The sequence below is a fragment of the Lepus europaeus genome, chromosome 1 (genome assembly GCF_033115175.1).
Source record: "Lepus europaeus isolate LE1 chromosome 1, mLepTim1.pri, whole genome shotgun sequence".
NCBI classification, from domain to species: Eukaryota; Metazoa; Chordata; class Mammalia; order Lagomorpha; family Leporidae; genus Lepus; species Lepus europaeus.
Genome location: NC_084827.1, coordinates 586,938 through 603,679, shown reverse-complemented (window position 1 = coordinate 603,679; position 16,742 = coordinate 586,938). Strand labels below are relative to the sequence as shown.

General features: G+C 57.5%; 1 protein-coding gene across 1 annotated transcript; it reads right to left on the bottom strand.

The window, feature by feature from the left end:
• Positions 1–9,754: 9,754 nt before the first annotated feature.
• TMEM213 (transmembrane protein 213) lies at positions 9,755–14,890 on the bottom strand. Its single transcript, XM_062190266.1, has 3 exons — positions 14,782–14,890; positions 11,231–11,302; positions 9,755–9,924 (listed from the first exon to the last, which is right to left on the bottom strand). The coding sequence occupies exons 1-3, from the start codon at positions 14,888–14,890 to the stop codon at positions 9,755–9,757; spliced, it is 351 nt and encodes a 116-aa protein (XP_062046250.1).
• Between the last annotated feature and the right edge of the window lie 1,852 nt (positions 14,891–16,742).

The window sequence follows — 16,742 nt, the reverse complement described above, 5'->3', positions numbered from 1 at the left end:
TGTCTACTGGATCGTCTCTGTTTCCTGTTCAGTGTCCTTATGCTTCGCTGCTTTTTTGTAGTCCCATCGTTCCCCCTTTGCTTGGCTTCATGAGCGTTTATATTCCTCGTTTGCTCCTACTCAGAAGAGCGTCTGTGCTTCTTCCTGAAGACTTTTAGAGTTGCCCTGGAGTTTGCGATATTCACATATGGCTCACGCAGGCCCACTTGCAGGGAGCGCTGGCCTGCGCCAGGCAGCACAAGGCCCCTGTCAGTTCTAAGCTCTTCGCCTCTCAGACTGAACTCCGAGGCGGTAGCTCCTCCTCCTCCACACAAGCCTTCCCCCGTGGGTCTCCAAGACCAATGGGTTGTGTAAACCAAATGCTTTGCAACTAAAAATATTCCTTCCAGTGTCAAAAATGAAGAGTTGATTCTAAACAGGAACTCCACGAGGAATGAAGTGGAGCGCTGTGGTTTGCTAGAATGCTGTAGAAATAGCTAAGGGTGGGCATTGTGGGGCAGCCGTCAAGACAGAGGCAGGGTTTGGCTTCCTGCTAACGCACCCCTGGTGGGCAGCGACGATGGCTTGAACAGCCAATCCCTCTGCCCAGTGGGAGACCTGGTGGAGTTCTGGGCTCCTGGCTGCAGCTCTAGCCTGACGGCGGAGTGCACTGGGAGTGGCCAAGGCCATTAGCAGATCTCTCCCTGTCACTCTGCCTTTCCAATAAATAAAACTTAAAAAAAAAAAAACAATAGAACAGAAATTGCTACATGTCAATCTCTAAAAAAAAGTTGCTAGAATGTATTATGATATAACTCCTGATAGACAGCATGGGTGATAGTACCACAACAAAGTGTAGGAGAGTGAAATCAGGGATTAACCTTTCTCTGTAAGGATCTACCGTAGTAATTATCCTCCTAAGGTTAACCACTCTTTCTAACGCTCAGCGATTGTAAATAATGGTGTACTAAAAACAACTCTGTATAGTTTATCTAGTTCTCCTAGTCTTTAAATTTCTGCAGACACAATTACTGAGGCGAATTGTGTGAATAAATTGAAAGGATCTTATTCCATCATCAGCTACTTTTCAGAAACCCTGGGCCAATTTGTGCTCCAAATGTCCATGTTTGAGGGCACATGTCATTGTACCTTCACCAACATGAGAACTGTATTTATAAATTTTAAGTATTTTATAATTTGATAAAAAATTCCATATAACCCTCATAATTGTGTTTATAGCTCTCTTGGTAATATTATTTTACCATTGCTCTATTGTTTGATATTGTTCCAAATATGTTGCATTTTCTAGAATAACAAATTATAGGAAAAAAACAATTACTTTTCCAGACCATCTTCATAACTTTTTTCCTTTGGATTCTTCTCTATTGGGCAAAAGGTCAGAAATAGGTGATGGGCGGTGGGTATTTTAAATATACATAGATTATAAGAGACCACCTCTTAGTGTGATGAGAGACAAGTCACCTTCCTTGAGGTGTGGTTGGATGGGTGTGTGTGTGTGAGTGAGAGAGAGAGAGAGAGAGAGAGATGGACAGAACGCACTGGCCTTTAACACCCCACCACCTTTTCACTTTATTTTATTTATTTGAAAGAGTTACAGAGAGAAGGAGAAAAGGAGAGAGGGAGAGGGGATGAGAGAGAGAGAGAGAGAGAGGTCTTCTAGCTCTCTGCTATGGCCTGGGAAAGCAGTAGAAGAGGTCTTCCATCTCTGGTTCACTCCCTAGATAGCTGCAATGGCCGGAGCTGCGCCAATCAGAAGCCAGGAGCCAGGAGCTTCTTTCAGGTCTCCCACGCAGGTGCAGGGGCCCAAGCATTTGGGCCATCCTCTGCTGCCTTCCCAGGTATATTAGCAGAGAGCTGGATCGGAAATGGAGCAGCTGGGACTAGAACCAGCACCCATATGGGATGCCCACACTGCAGGCCAGGGCTTTAACCTGCCACACCACAGCAACCTTCCCCCCCAACCCCCGCTCCATTTTAAACATTTATTTATTTGAAAGGCAGAATAACAGTGACCGAGAGGGAGAGAGCTTCCGTTTGCCAGTTCACTCCCAAATGGCTGCCACAGCCAAGGCTGGGGCAGCTGCATCCAGGAGCCAGGGACTCCAGCTGGGTCTCCTGCATGGGCAGCAGGAACTCACGTACGTGGGCCGTCTTCTGCCTCCCAGGCACGTTAGCTGGAACTTGGATCAGAAGCGGAGTAGCTGGGGTCTACACGGACATCTGACATGGGACGCTGGCATTGATGTTGGTGGCTTAACCCGCCGTCCACGACACCAGCCGCTGAGGTCCCTTTGAACTCTGGTTCTGTACCTCCCTGCCGTCCTGCTACCCTAGGCAGCCTCCTGAGAACGGAGGCAGAGATCCCAGCCCAGAGAGGGGCAGCTTTTTCCTTTCTTTGATCTGAAGTGACGTGGGCCAAGTCACTTTGTCTCCTGGGTCTCCACAGAAACCCACAGATGCAGGGAGAAACTTGATGCTCCAACATTGCGTGTTCAGATAAACACGTCTGGGTGAACGTTGTCACGCCAGACCATCTGTGAGTTCTTATTTGCCTGACATACAAATTGCTGCCCTCGCACAGGTCGGGTGCCCCCCCCCACCTGTCCCCACGCCTGGGTTTTCCCAGCGAATCCCCTCAGGAAGTTGGGAGCTTTGCTGCCCTCCGTGTGGCCCCCACCCAGAGCGCCAAGCCGCCATCTCTGCTGCTGATGATGCTGAAGGACTGTGGGAGGCTCTGTCTTCCTCCCGGACCCATGCATTCCGTCTGTAGATTACTTTACCACATGAAAAATCGCTGGAAGTTGTGAAAGCCCTGCCCACCCAGCAGGCACCTCCGAGTGCCAGGGCCGAGTGCGCTCTCGGCACGCCTCCCAGAGGAGCCCGTGCACCTTGCTGCTGGCCAGCCGCGGGCCTGGCTCTCTTGTTCCTTGTCACTTCTGGCACTGATGGTGGTACTCGTGCTCCCCTCCACTCTCCAAAATTCCCGTCGCTGAGCTGTCCTCATGAAAGCACAGCTCCTTTTCTCATCTCTCCCAAGCCTGGCACGACCCTGGTGCAGCTGAAGGTGAAGCGTCTACCCTGGAGCCAGGAATAGAGTAGCAGAGGAGTGCATTTTATTTTTAAATTCAGCTCATATGCGGGCTGCCTTGCGTTTTATTTATAGCCATCTCTTGAAGTCACACTGAAAGAAAAACGCTACATCTGATGCGGACCAATAGCAGCGCTGTCTCAGCCCACAATGAAGTGGAGTCCGGACGTGGACGGCCTCTCACAGCAGGGACCCTGTGCGCATCGTCTTGGGCGAAGCTCGGCTGTGATTGATGTCTGTCCTGGACCCAGAGATCGAAACCAGGAAAAATCAATGTCAATTTCTGGACAATCGCATGAAATATCCAAATGCTTTAAAAGCCGGCTATCCCATCCTCGACCAAGGGTGATTCCTGGGACCCAGTGCCACTGCATCTGGGGAAGTGGGGTCACGGCCCACGGAGGGGGCACCTGCAGGCGTTTGTCCCAGTGTGAGGTGGAAGTGAGGCTTGGAGCCGTCTGGTTGCTCTCCCAGGGAGCGGAGAAGTGACCCGAGACTGAGGCTGCGGTCAGGAGCCCTGCACGCTGTGTGCAGCAGGTAAATGGGTCTCAGAGGCATCGCCACGGAGCGAGCAGGCCTGATGCTGTCTGGTGTGTGTGCGCAGACACAGGAGCTCCCACGACGCCACGTCACACATGAGCGCCTGCACGGCAGCAGGATGACGGGGACGCATAGAATGGAATGGAGAGGGAAACTGGGGGACGGAGGGACCCCGCAGGGACCGTGATGGCCCGTGACGTGAACTGAGCTCGATCCTCGGCGGAGATGTCCGGAGAACTGGGCCTCGGGCAGCTACAGGCTACGAACGAGGAAAAGGGCAGGAGCAGCAGGCAAAGCCACCGCCTGCAGTGCCGGCATCCCATATGGGCGCTGGTTCTAGTCCCAGCTGCTCCTCTTCCGATCCAGCTCTCTGCTGTGGCCTGGGGAAGCAGTAGAAGATGGCCCAAGTGCTTGGGCCCCTGCACCTGCGTGGGAGACCTGGAAGAAGCTCCTGGCTTCAGATCAGTGCAGCTCTGGCCATGGAGGCCATTTGGGGAGTGAACCAGTGGATGGAAGACCTCTCTCTCTCTCTAACTCTTTCAAATAAATAAAAATAAATCCTAAAAAAAAAGGAGATGGGCAGGCCTACCACTGGTGGTGTGTTGAACACAATCTCAGAATAACTGAGTATGTTCTCTTTGTACGTGAGTCACGTACAACGATCTTAGAGACCGCACTGGATAAGTGAGTAGACAGCACCCCTGGGTGCTGGTGCCTGAGACACACACGCTGCCTGTCACTGGCCTCACGTTGAAGATTTGGGATTCAGGAACGTTTTCCTCCATGTCTGAAGTGCCACTGTCACTTTCACGGAGTGAGTACTAGGGCTCCCCAGCCGGGTTTAAGTCAGCTTTTTAAAGGCGCTGTGTTTTTTCAAACGGTCTGTGTTCCCAGCATTGGGGAGCAGAGAGTGCAGGTCACTCCTGTGTGCCCTCTGCCCCGCTCTCCCATGTCCCCTGACTGCCGTCTGCCGGCAGAGCGTGCGTCACTGCACCCCGGGGTTGGACGTGTGATCTGTGGATTGGGACAGGACTCTGAGGACGGTGCCCATCCTGACGGGGGGCCTGCAGAGCAGCGTCAGTGCCCCGCGGGGAAGGTGCTGCCCCCTCTCCCCCTGCTCTGCCCCGACTCCTGGCGATGGCCGGTGTCCCTGCTGCCCACACTCTATGTCTTCCCAGGACGTCAGGGGGTGGCCGGGGTCCACGGCACACAGCCTCTGCAGACTGTCCTCTTTCACCTGGTCATACGCGGTTAAGTTTCTGCCGTCTCTTTCCATGGCTTGATAGCTTAGAAATCAGTTTTCTTTTTTTTTTTTAATTTTTGACAGGCAGAGTGGACAGTGAGAGAGAGACAGAGAGAAAGGTCTTCCTTTTTGCCGTTGGTTCACCCTCCAATGGCCGCTGCGGCCAGCGCATCGTGCTGATCCGAAGCCAGGAGCCAGGTGCTTTTTCTGGTCTCCCATGTGGGTGCAGGGCCCAAGGACTTGGGCCATCCTCCACTGCCTTCCTGGGCCATAGCAGAGAGCTGGCCTGGAAGAGGGGCAACCGGGACAGGATCGGTGCCCCGACCGGGACTAGAACCCGGTGTGCCGGCGCTGCAAGGCGGAGGATTAGCCTAGTGAGCCGCGGCGCCGGCAGAAATCAGTTTTCAAAGGAACATTTCATTCGCACATCTCCAGTGTGCAGTTTATTCCCTGTCCTCATGTGTCGCTTGTAACGGTGCAAAACTTGGGAAAGAAGACACTTGCTCAACCAATGAAAACAGGCATTTTCTTTTTACAACAGTTTTGGCTTTTATTTCTTTTAAAATAAGATTTATTTATTGGAAAGGCAGAATTACAAACAGGCAGAATCAGAGAGAGAGGAGAGAGATCTTTCACCTGCTGGTTCGCTTCCCAAATGGCCGCAATGGCTGGAGCTGAGCCGGGAGCCAGGAGCTCCCTCTGGGTCTCCCAGGTGGGTGCAGGGCCATCTGCTGCAGCTTTCCCGGGGCAGTAGCAGGGAGCTGGATCGGAGTGGGGCAGCTGGGACTCGCCCTGGTGCTCTGCTATGGGAGCCGGTGCCGGCGCTGCCGCCCTCCTCAGAGGCCAGGCCAACGGGGCCGCCTGATTTTGGACCTGAATGAGGAGGGGGTTGGAGATCAGGAGGCTCTCTGCGGGCTACTACACCTCTTCTCTTTGTGAAATTCGTTTGCTGAGGTATCTGGTGGTGGTGGTGGAAGCCGATGGATCCAGGAGCCTGTTGGGGGGTGCAGGCGGCCACCTCCTCCACCACCACAGGTGCTCGCATCTCATGCTCACCCGCAGCCTGCACCCCCTAGCAGCACCGGCTCCCCAAACCCTCTGGTCACCCTGCATTGCCATTGGAGTCTGGCAGGGGTGGACTGGCCGCTGAGCACCGGAGCACCAGTCCTTGGGGAGTGACAGGGAGCGAAGGGAGTTCAGGGAGCCCGAGTGCGGCCGGGACGCGGTGCTGGGGCGTGTGTGTGTGTGTGCACCTGTGTGGGGTGTGGGTTTATCAGAGCATGGCCAGGACGAGGTGCTGGGGCGTGTGTGTGTGTGTGTGCACCTGTGTGCGGTGTGGGTTTATCAGAGCATGGCCAGGACGAGGTGCTGGGGTGTGTGTGTGTGCATATGTGTGTCTCTCTGTGTGTGTGTGTGCACATGTGTGCAGTGTGGGTTGATCAGAGCATGGCCAGGACGCGGTGCTGAGTTGTATGTGTGTGTGTGCGCACATGTGTGCAGTGTGGGTTGATCAGAGCATGGCCAGGACACAGTGCTAGGGCATGTGTGTGTGTGTGCTTGTGTGTGCACGCACAGCCCCATGTGCATTGTGGATTTTTCAGTGGTGCTTACTAAAGGGGGCTTCCTGCTGGCCCGGGACTCACATGGGAGGCCTGAGTCCCTGCCCCCCGCCCTGAATCCCCCCCGCCCCCACCCCCGCCCTCCGGCCCCCACACGCTTCATGTGGCCCTGGGGCCAGCATCCTTCGCATCTCCCTGGGCAGGGTCTCCGCCCCCTGGTCATCCCCGGGCTGTGGCCTTGAGCTGTTCCCGACTGCCTTACTGTCTGTCCACTCTTTGTGTGGGAGGGAGCAGAGGGGATGAAACCATTTGTGCAGTGGTCAGCAGTTGGTGTGGCCCAAGGCGAAGGCCTGTGGGAGCAGAGTCTCAGAGAACCGTGGTCAGTGCGACCATGGAGTGAGCATGGGCCGCTGAGGAGGGGGTGTGTCTGCCTGCCTGTCTGTGTATCCTCTGCTCGCCGGGGTTGGGGAGGCCACTTGCCGTCAACCAAACGATCCGTCAGGCGTGCTGGGCCGGGGAGGAGGAAGAGGAGCAAAGGCAGATCTAGGGGATGGCACTGAAAGCGTGCAGTTAGAGGCCCCCGGACAAACAAAGAGAACCGAGTTGGGACTCCAGCAGCAGAGGGCCGCAGAAGGGCTGGTGCAGAGCGGGGGCCACTGGCGAAGCTCTCAGGAAGGGTCTGTTCCGGCTGTGGGCACAGCTGGGAGGAAGGCAGGGAGGAGAGAAGGGGCCTGGTGCGTGCCGGGAGTGGAAGTAACCCAGCACCGGCTCACCAGAAGGGTGTGCAAGAGGGCAAGTGAGGGGAGTGCCCGGGCTGCGTGGGGCTTGCACCGTGTTCCACCGCTCAGGAGGCAGCCACAGGGCCAGCCCCGGGGGGCAGCTCAGCAACACCGCGAGGAGGCAGGGCTGGGGCAGGCAAGGTGCTGGGTGCTCCTGCAGGCACCCGAGGCCGACCTGCGGAGTCAGGCCGGCGGTGCCGACAGGTCCGTGTGGCTTCGGATCAGAAGGAGAGCGCGGTTTTGTCAGCTGACGTCTGGAGGTTGTTTCTCTAAGTGTAGAATTATGCTGGCGGGGGCAGGTGTTTGGTGCCCGAATCCCACATGAGTGCCTGGGTTCGGGCCCAGCTCGGGTCCTGGTCCCAGCTTCCTGCTGGGTGCACCCTGGCAGAGAGCAGTGGCGGCTGCAGTAGGTGGGTCCCTGCCACCCACATGGGAGACCTGGACTGCCTTCCCTGCTTCCAGCTTTAGCCAGCTGTTTGCTGGTGTTTGGGGCATGAACCATCAGATTGGAGATCGGTTGCTTTCTGTCTCATCTCCAATAAAAACGAATAAATAAAAATGCAAAAATGTTAAAGAGAAAACCCTTCCAGAAGGGGCCCACTATAGACAGAAGGCCTGTGCTCCCTCCCCCATTGTTCACCTCAACCCTAACGCCCAAAGCTGGCATTTGCAAGGGAGACCTCTGGGAAGTGATTGGGCCGAGGGGTAGAGCCAGAGAGTGCCTGGTCCCTTCTCCCGGGTGAGGACACTGAGAAGGTGGCATCACCAGGACCCTGGCCGGGGTGAGCACGCTGGCACCCTGGTCTCGGGCTTCCAGCCACCAGAATGTGAGAAATGAATTCCTGTTGCTTATAACCCCCCCATCTCTGATAATTTGCCGTAGCCGTCTGAACAAAGACAAGGCCCAAGCTATCCTGCGACTTATTTTTAATTAACTTTGGTTGCTATAAATCTTTCCACAGAAAATCGTGTGCTGGGGTTTCCGTCCTTGGGTTAGGCATATAAAAGGGAAAGCGTTAGCGTCTCCGGCCTCCCCTGCAGAGGAGAGGAGAGCGATGCACGGGAGGCGGATGTCATGTGACACGGTGGGAAGCACACAGAGCTCCCTGCGCTGTACCAGGGCTGTGCGCCCAGGCCGGGGCCCCCAGGCACCGGTGCTGTTCTGGCCTTGTACTTATTGAAACAAAAACCGCAGTCTTAGCAGGGAGCTGAGTGCCAAGCTGCCCAGGCCGAGTGGACAGCCGCCCCACCCCACCCTGCCCGGGCCGAGTGGACAGCCGCCCCACCCCACCCTGCCCAGACAGAGTGGACAGCCGCCCCACCCCACCCTGCCCGGGCCGAGTGGACAGCCGCCCCACCCCACCCCTTTCCACCCAGTGCCTCAAATAGCTCCATGAGCTCGAAATCACTGATTTGATCCAATTCCTGTATTTTCTGCATAGAGAATGGATTCCCAGTGAGGGAAAGTGACTTATTTCTGTTTACTTGGCCAGAAATAATGCTCAATTTCCCTTTCTTTAGAGGCACACGTGTGGCCTGGCGGGTCAAGCCGCCTCCAGCGATGCCAGCATCCCACGGGCGCCAGCTGGGCCCTCACGAAGCACCGGCGCTCTGGAGGCTGCCGGCTGAGCCAGGGGACGCCTGAGTCCCCGCTCAGAACCGCTCGCATTTCTGAAGGAGCAGTTGAGCGGCTCTGAGAGTCCGGTCTAGAAGATGCCTCCTGGTGTTTCAGAGGCCTCTTGGTTTCCTTTTTCTACATCTAGCACTTGGAGTTTATCTGATCTAAAGCCGTGCTTCTCAGAGGGCACAAATAGCGTCGCGAAGGCACTCGGTCCTCTCTTCCTCCGGCAGCGCTCACCGTGCGGCCGCCACTGCAGAGTTCACAGTGGCAGGCAGTGGCCAGTCTCCAGGCTGAGCGTGGGGACTGTCACTGGAGGAGCAGGGACCAAGCCATAGCTCTTGGCTGCGTGACTCCAACCGTTTGGAGAAGAACAGGTGTCCCGAGTGTGGAGGGGTGGTTTATAGGTCACGACCTGCTGGGAGCAAGAGCCCGCAGGCGTGGAGGCCAGAATCAGACATCCCTGGGCGAGGGCGGGCCGTGTGGGAGGTGCTGGCGGAGGGGAGGAGTCAGGGCCGCCGTGGGGCAGTGACGGGGAGAGAGCGAGAGCGAGAGCAGGACTGGATTAGGGAGGGGGTCGCTCACGTTCGGGATTGACTGAGCGAGGGACGAGAGGGAACCCCCTGTTTGGACGAGAAGGTTGTGAGTTTGGTTTCAAGTGTGTTGAGAGAGACCAGGCCTGTTTCTTGCGCAGCCGCCTTGGCGCCTAGAAGCAAGCTCTAGGTGCAGTGGGAGCCGTTCCCACAGCGACGGCCTCCCGAGGGGCTTCTCAGGGCAGGGGGCACCCAGGTGCACTGGGGCCAGGGCTGCAGGCAGCACGGGCGTGGCCTCCTGGGTCCCCGTCAGAAGCAGCTGAAGTAGCCGGAGCCGGCTGCCACCCCACCCTCCCGCGATCCACAGTGGGGCCGTGGCCACTTGGGTTCTGTGTCACGCCCGCAAGTCCTTGGGTTCCTCCGGAGTGAGCTTCATCAGTTTGCCCACGCAGAGCAGGATGAGCGTGAGGAACCACAGGCTCCAGCCGACGGCAGCCGCCACCCAGCCGTACTCGTCCACCCCGGCGCGGCAGCAGCGGGATGCCTGCGGGCAGAAGTCCACGCCTGGCGGGGAGGGAGAGCAAGAGCGACAGGAGGCGTCACCCGGGCGCTGCCCAGGTCGCCCTGGAGTAGTGGACATCGTTAGTAAGGAGGGTGCAGGTGCTGCCCCCTAGGGACGCTTGCTCCTGCTCTGCCGGCTACCATGTTTGCCCCTCACAAAGCGCAGCCACATTTATTCCCATTCCACGTGGAGAACAGAGGCTGTCGCCTGCCTGCTAGGGCCCGTCCCTGCGTCAGCGGCCAAGCATGCCCTAGGTTCCAACAGCTGTCGAGGCTTGGAGGTGAACGGCCGTTAAATCAGCTGGTCCTTCCTCCCCCAGTGCCAGAGCGGGGTCCTCACCCTCTTTCCCGGCCTCTGCTCTCCAGCCGAATACGTCCAATGGCTCAGACGTTCATCAAGTAACTGCGCAATGTGTGTCTGAGGCCTCCAGGTGGCAGAAGTAGAACCCAAACCCAGGTCTGTGGGACTGCGGAGCTGTAATCTAACCTCTGCCTACTGTTGCCAGTGGCCGGTCCGTGAGGGCGGGCTGGAGGAAGCCAGACTTCAGGGAAACTTTCTATTAACGGGACTTGCAAGGGGCCAGCACTGTGGCACAGCAGGTTCAGCTGCTGCCGATGACGCCAGCATCCTATATGTGAGCTGGCTCGAGTCCCAGCTGTTCTACCTCCGATCCAGCTCCCTGCCAATGGTCTGGGAAAGCAGCAGAACATGCCCCAAGTGCCTGGGCCTCTGCACTCACATGGGAGACCTGGATGGAGCTCTTGGCTCCTCGCTTCTGCCTGACCCAACCCTGGCTGTTGTAGTCATTTGGAGAGTGAACCAGCAGAGGGAAGATCTCTGTCTCTCCTCTCTCTGTAACTCTGCCTTTCAAATAAATTAATATATCTTTTTAAAAAATTAGACACACGGAACAGCAGTTGCTTTATGAATGACTGAGCTGCTTGCCAGTGGACGTATTCGGCTGGGGGTGGGGTGGGGACCAAGCCCTGGTGGCGCTGGAGAGAAGGAGGAGAGGTGATTTTCACAGCCTTTCACCTCCAAGCTTCTGCAGGTGTGGGACCCAGGCCCTCCCTGCTGCCAACCCAGGGATGGGTCATTAGAGCCACCTGAGCAGACAGCGTGCCTAGACCGGGATCAAAGCCAGGACCTGCTCTGCCCACCGCTCTGGAACAAAACAAGGCTGGGGCACAGCGGGCCAGGCCGACAGCCGGCCACCTGACACCCATCAGCAGAAGGCGAGGAGGCGTGCGCTCCCGGGCCAGCTCCGGGCCAGCTGTGGGGCGAGGGCAGGGGACAGGAGAGGCTTACTGGGGCACTGCTCCAGGGAGCTGGGGTCTGGGTCCTGGGTGGTCCAGGCTGAGTTGTTGCCGCCGCTCGCCTCTGGAAGAGAAGACAGGAGAATCGCAGGCATAGGCAAGGCCGTGCCCAGGGGCGGTGTGAAGTCCTGTTCGCGAAGTCAGGAGTGAGCATTGTGAACACATGGGCTCTGGCGAGGCTTTAGGAGCAATGCTGGCTTCCGTGGTGGGCTGTCGTCTCCCTCTAGGCCCCAGTGTGGGTGTGTTTGGGGACAGGACTTTCAGAGCCGTCGCTAAGGTTACATGGGATCGTGTGGGCGGGCCCTAAGCGAATCTGTTTTCCTTCTAAGAAGAGGCGGCACTGTCCATGCACTTGGTGCAGGACAGTGGGGAGGCGGCCACGGGAGAGAGCAGGCCTGTGACACCTTGACCTCGGCCCTGCGGCCTCCAGGCGGTGAGCAAGCGCCTTCCTGCTGACTTGGCCGGCCCAGCTGTGCTGTTCGTCGTGGCCGACTGAACAGAGGGGCAGAAGCCCTGCCCCGTCACTCCACTCTCCGTCTGTGATCAAGAGCCTGTGGCTTTCCAAACACGCCATTTTGGCTTCGTTCTGTACAGGCATAGCTGTATGATGTCTGCAAAACAATCCCTGAAAAATCTGAAATGTTTTTCCTAACAGCCTTCAATTGCTTTGGAAAACTTGCACAAACACCCACATCTGACCTTGTTCCTTTATTGCTGGTGGTGATGACGTTGCCCAGACAGGAGGTTATCAAACAAGTGAGACATCGTACAAGCAAGGCCAGCGGCGGCTGGAATGTGCAGTCCCCAGAGCTGCCCCGACTCAAAACCAAGGGTTCAAAGAGGATGAGCGATGCTCCAAGCTCCACAGAGACGGAGGCAGAAGCAGCAGGCCCGCCGCCTGGAGCCGCCTGGGGCAGGGTATGGGTTTGGTTCTCCTTTATCTGAAGATAATCAAGCCCCTGCCTGGCCCAGGTTCACAGCAGTTTTGGGGGCCATGCCTGGCCTGGCCTGACCCACGGCTCGTTATATGCTCCTGACAACATGTGCTCACGATGCACCTGCCAGCCCCGCGACGGGAAGCATCCCTGGGTCGCAGGAGCTACAGGGTGGCAGCTGGATTCCAGGAGGCCTCCACCTCCTTCCAGGAAATCCACGAGTGTTTTCCCTGTGATTAGAGTGTACTTCCCCTGTAGAGTTAAGACTCAGGTCAGAGAGGAGGCCACTGCCCTCCAGGCAGAACCCATCCTGTCTGTGGAGTGTGTCCTTGCTTTCTCAACAGTACACTTGCTGGTCGCCATTGCCTATTTGCCTACTCACTCCTGAAGTCTTTCTTGACGTAAGTCAGGGAGCTGGGCGGCCCTCACCGTCAGGCACCACAGTCAGTGCAGCGGTGGGGTTGGGTTATGGAAGTGGCGTGAGGACCCTCCAAGAAAGGGCATTGCCCGTACAGACGGCCCACACGGTCCTCTACAGCAGCCGCTAGCCACCTGTGGCTCCCTGCATTTAAATTTTTAGGAAGCCAGTGTTGTGTTCCAACAGGTGCCAGCATCCCATATGGGCACCTGTTGGAATCCTGGCTGCTCCACTTCCGATCCAGCTCTCTGCTGCGGCCTGGGAAAGCAATGGAGGATGGCCCAAGTCCTTGGGCCCCTGCACCCACGTGGGAGACTTGGAAGAAGCTCCTGGCTCCTGGCTCTGGATCAGCTCAGCTTCAGCTGTTGCCGCCTTCTGGGGAGTGAGCCACTGGATGGAAGACCTCTCTCCCCACCTCTGTGGCTCTGCCTCTCAAATAAATAAATATTTAAAACACAATTAAGAAGTTCAGCTTCTTGGTCACATTAGTCACTTTCAAGTGCGCAGTGTCCACACATGGCCAGTGACCCCGAGTTGCAACACAACACGGAGCTGGACCCTAGCCGCCACGCGAGAGGCGGATTAGCACCAGTGCTAACCTTGGTAGATCACAACCAAGAGAATGACTGGGAAGAACACTCCAGAAAACGATGTGTCTGCTCAATCTGCTTTGCAAATGCAAAAAAGAGAAAAGTAAAGGTTTGAAAACTCAAGCCCGCCGTGACCACCGCCGCCACCGTGGGTCAGTGTGACCTTCTGAGGTGCCTGTTGTCAGAGGACTTACAGGAAGCCTGTCCAGCCGGAGCCAGACTAATGTTGTGCCGCGCAAGCCCTGGGCCCCTCGGACGTCCTGCTGAAGTATGGCAGTTACCTTCTGCGATCTGATTGGGGCTGTAAATTATTTACAACTAAATGGCTGAGGGCTAGGTCATGATTTGTTTTGGAGAAATTGAGTCATCCACGTTTTAATTTTCTTTATAACTCAGTAACTTCCTTGGCCCTGACTCTCATCGGCTCTCTGTACTAGAGTAGAAGGGGGCCCCACCCAAAGCAAGGGAATGGAAAAATCCAGCTCATGGGGGCTGGTTTTGGGTTACATCTCAGGAAAATTGCTGTTTTATAGGTCAAAAATTGTTCAGTATCGGCAGTTCTATACGGCTCAATGGATGGTAGCCGGGTGGACATTCACGAGAGTTTAAATGCCACTGTCTTCCCTTGCAAGCACAGCGCCCAGGCGCCGGCCCCATTCAGCACACTTCAGTCTGTCTCTTTCATCAGCCCTGACATAAGCAAGGCACCGGGAAAGCAAACGGGGAGAGATGAAGCCATCGCCCTTGGGGAGAGCTGGAGGCCTAAGCCGAGCTCCGCTCAGCTCGCTCGCCCTGTGCACAGCCCTGTAGCGCCGCACCGTGTTCTATCCTCGTCGTGAGCAGGAAGCAGGGGCACAGAGGGGAAGCACTTGTCAAGGCCACGCAGCTGGTGAGCTGAGGGAGCTGGAGCAGGTTGAGGCCTGGGGGCCGTGGGTGCCCACGCACTGCCCACCACACCGGCCGCCTGCCTGCCCATGGGCACAATGAGGATGACAGAGACAGACGGGCCTGGGGACGGTGGGCTGGCTGGCTTTGACAGACGGGGAGTCTGGGAGGTGGCAGGGTGGTGGACTGGGGGAGCTAAGGGCACCGAGAGGTGCAGGGCCCAGCCCGGGAGAGCGAGGCCTCGTAAGAGAACGGGGCAGTGACCCAAGGTTTCTGATGCCTGGGGTTTGGGAGGAGGTGCAGGATTTGTGAAGTAGCAGAGGAAGTACCAAGGTCAGGGGCACCAGACGACCTTGGGTGAGGGAGGGCCGAGGGAGGGAGGCCCTGGGCAGCTGAGGGCACCCAGGGCAGCAGCCAGGAGATGGCTCGCTGGCCAGCGAGGCGGGCAGGCTGCGCTTCCCTCTTTGCCTGTGATCAAGGCTAGTGGAGGCGGCTGTGCCGGCCCCAGCTGGGGAGTTGAGCATTTGATCTTGGTTTTCAGCAAGCCTGAGACACCCCCAGCCCATGCCTAATCCTTCAGAAGAGAAAGTTCAGTTTCCTCCTTGCTTTGTTCAGGACCAACCCTGGCCAAGGAATCCTCACCCTCCTCCCCTCCCTCCCACGGCCCCCTCCCTCCCCCTTCCCAGGAGGCCAAGAATAAAGCTCACAATTGTACCTGCCCAGGAGTGCAAAGAGGCGAAAGTCAGGCTGAGGAGCAGGACGGCGGCCCCGGGGGCAGAGGTGAGGCCCTGCGTGCTGCGGAGGGAGGCACGGGTCTGAGCCATCCCCGCGGCCGTGTGCCCAGCGCCGGGTGCCGGGTGTCAGGTGTCTGTCGCCTGGGTGCTGGGTGCTGGTGAGGGGACTCCTGACTTACAGGAGCTGGAGAACTGCTTCTCTGTGTTTGGGGGAAAAGAGAGGGGGTGGAGCAAAAGGAGCTTGTGCACCTGTCACAGCTGCTCTCGGCTTGGTGGCAGGGAAGCGATGCTGGCTAGCGGAGGAGGGGCAGCTTCTGCCCTTCTTCCCTGAGCTCAGAATTTGGTTTTTGGAGGATAGGGAGGGCGGGAGAGAGACCTGGGTCCTGCCGGTCCTTTAGAGATGAGCCGGTGCCTCTGTCTGCAGGTGTAGCATGCATTCCCCATTCCCGTCAGCCTGGTGTTTACTGAGCCCCGACTACTGTGCTGTGCAGAAGTCTGGGAAAACCTGTGCTGAAAACGCTTCCATTACGAACACGCCTCAGTGAAACCCAGAGCGCTGTTTCAGACGTGGCTAGAGAGGAGCAAAGAGCTCCGAGCTCAGCAGCGAGCATGGGCGTTCCACGGCTCGGCCTGGAAGGGTGCATGTGTCGGCGGCACAGAGCAGCAGAGGGCACGCTGGGTACGGGGGCAGGAGGGCACGGCCAGCCAGCGGAGGAAGGGCACCCGAAGCTGCACGGAGGCGAGGTGGGGGAGGAGGCTGGAGGGCCCGCGAGCGGCAGCCAGGCGGCAAGTCAGGAAGTCAGGAAGCTGGGGAGCGGGGAGGGGGGGACTGCCCGGAGCCACAGAGAGTGCAGACCCTCCTGTACTAAGGGGTTCCCTGAACACTCATACCTGGGGTAGAGCTGACTTATAAGTTGGGCACAGTCAGGGGGTAACAGTGACTAACAGGACAGGTATAGCAATACACTGCATACAGTATTTTACATGTACGTGTTGTTTGTGCACCTTTTCATTTTGTGTTTTTGCACTGCAGTTGGCTTCAGGTAAGCGAAATTGCAAAATAGAACGTGGCTACCAGGGGGCTGTGGTGTGGATCTCCCCACACCTGTACAAGGGGCCTTGTCCCGGGCTTTTGAGGCTCCCGAGGAGAGCACAGCCCAGCAGGGCGGCCGACACTGAAGGGAGCGTTTCCTGCAATCTGGCAAGACTGGAATACGGTGTCTTCCACAGCCAAGAGGATCTGTGGGAGAGGGAGGGAGCGTGCCTGCCCGAGAGCTGCAGGGGGAGTGCCCGGGCTCTGCTAGGCAGGGAGTGGCACACAGAGGTGAGAGGCGTGCCTGTGTGCGCGCAAGTGCGGCCTGCCAGGAGGGGTATGGGCACGGTGGCCTGCCCGGGGACAGGCCTGGCAGGGGACAGGGATGGAATCCGGCTCACTCAGGCTCTGTAGGACAAGGGCACGGGGACCCTGCATTCCTAGGGCGGCGTAGCATTCCAGAGGACGTAGCACAACACATGTACTCCTCTCCTTTGTCCAGAGCTACAAGGCAGTGGCGGCCCCGAGGTCCTGGATTTGGGGGTGGGGACAAAGATGCTTCAAGTAGTGTACGAGGTGCAGCTTGTGTTCACCGCTGAACCCTGAACAGGCACCAAGTAGCTGCTGCCTGCCAGGGCCTTGGTACAGGGACTGCAGAGTGAGCAAGGTAGCACGGTGCCAGCCCCAAGGAGCTCACGGTGCAGGAGGGGGATGGACAAATGACAGTGAACTACGTGTGTTGGGGGGGGGGTGGCAATCACAGGAGAGGGACGGCCCCTAGGGCTTCAGAGCCGATTTCACAATGGAGATGGTGTTTTTGATCCAAAACTTGAAGGCTGTGTGGCTTGCCAAGCACGGGAAAGCCAACAGTGTGGGCAGGACCCCGGGCCCTTGTCTGGGGAGCGCGGG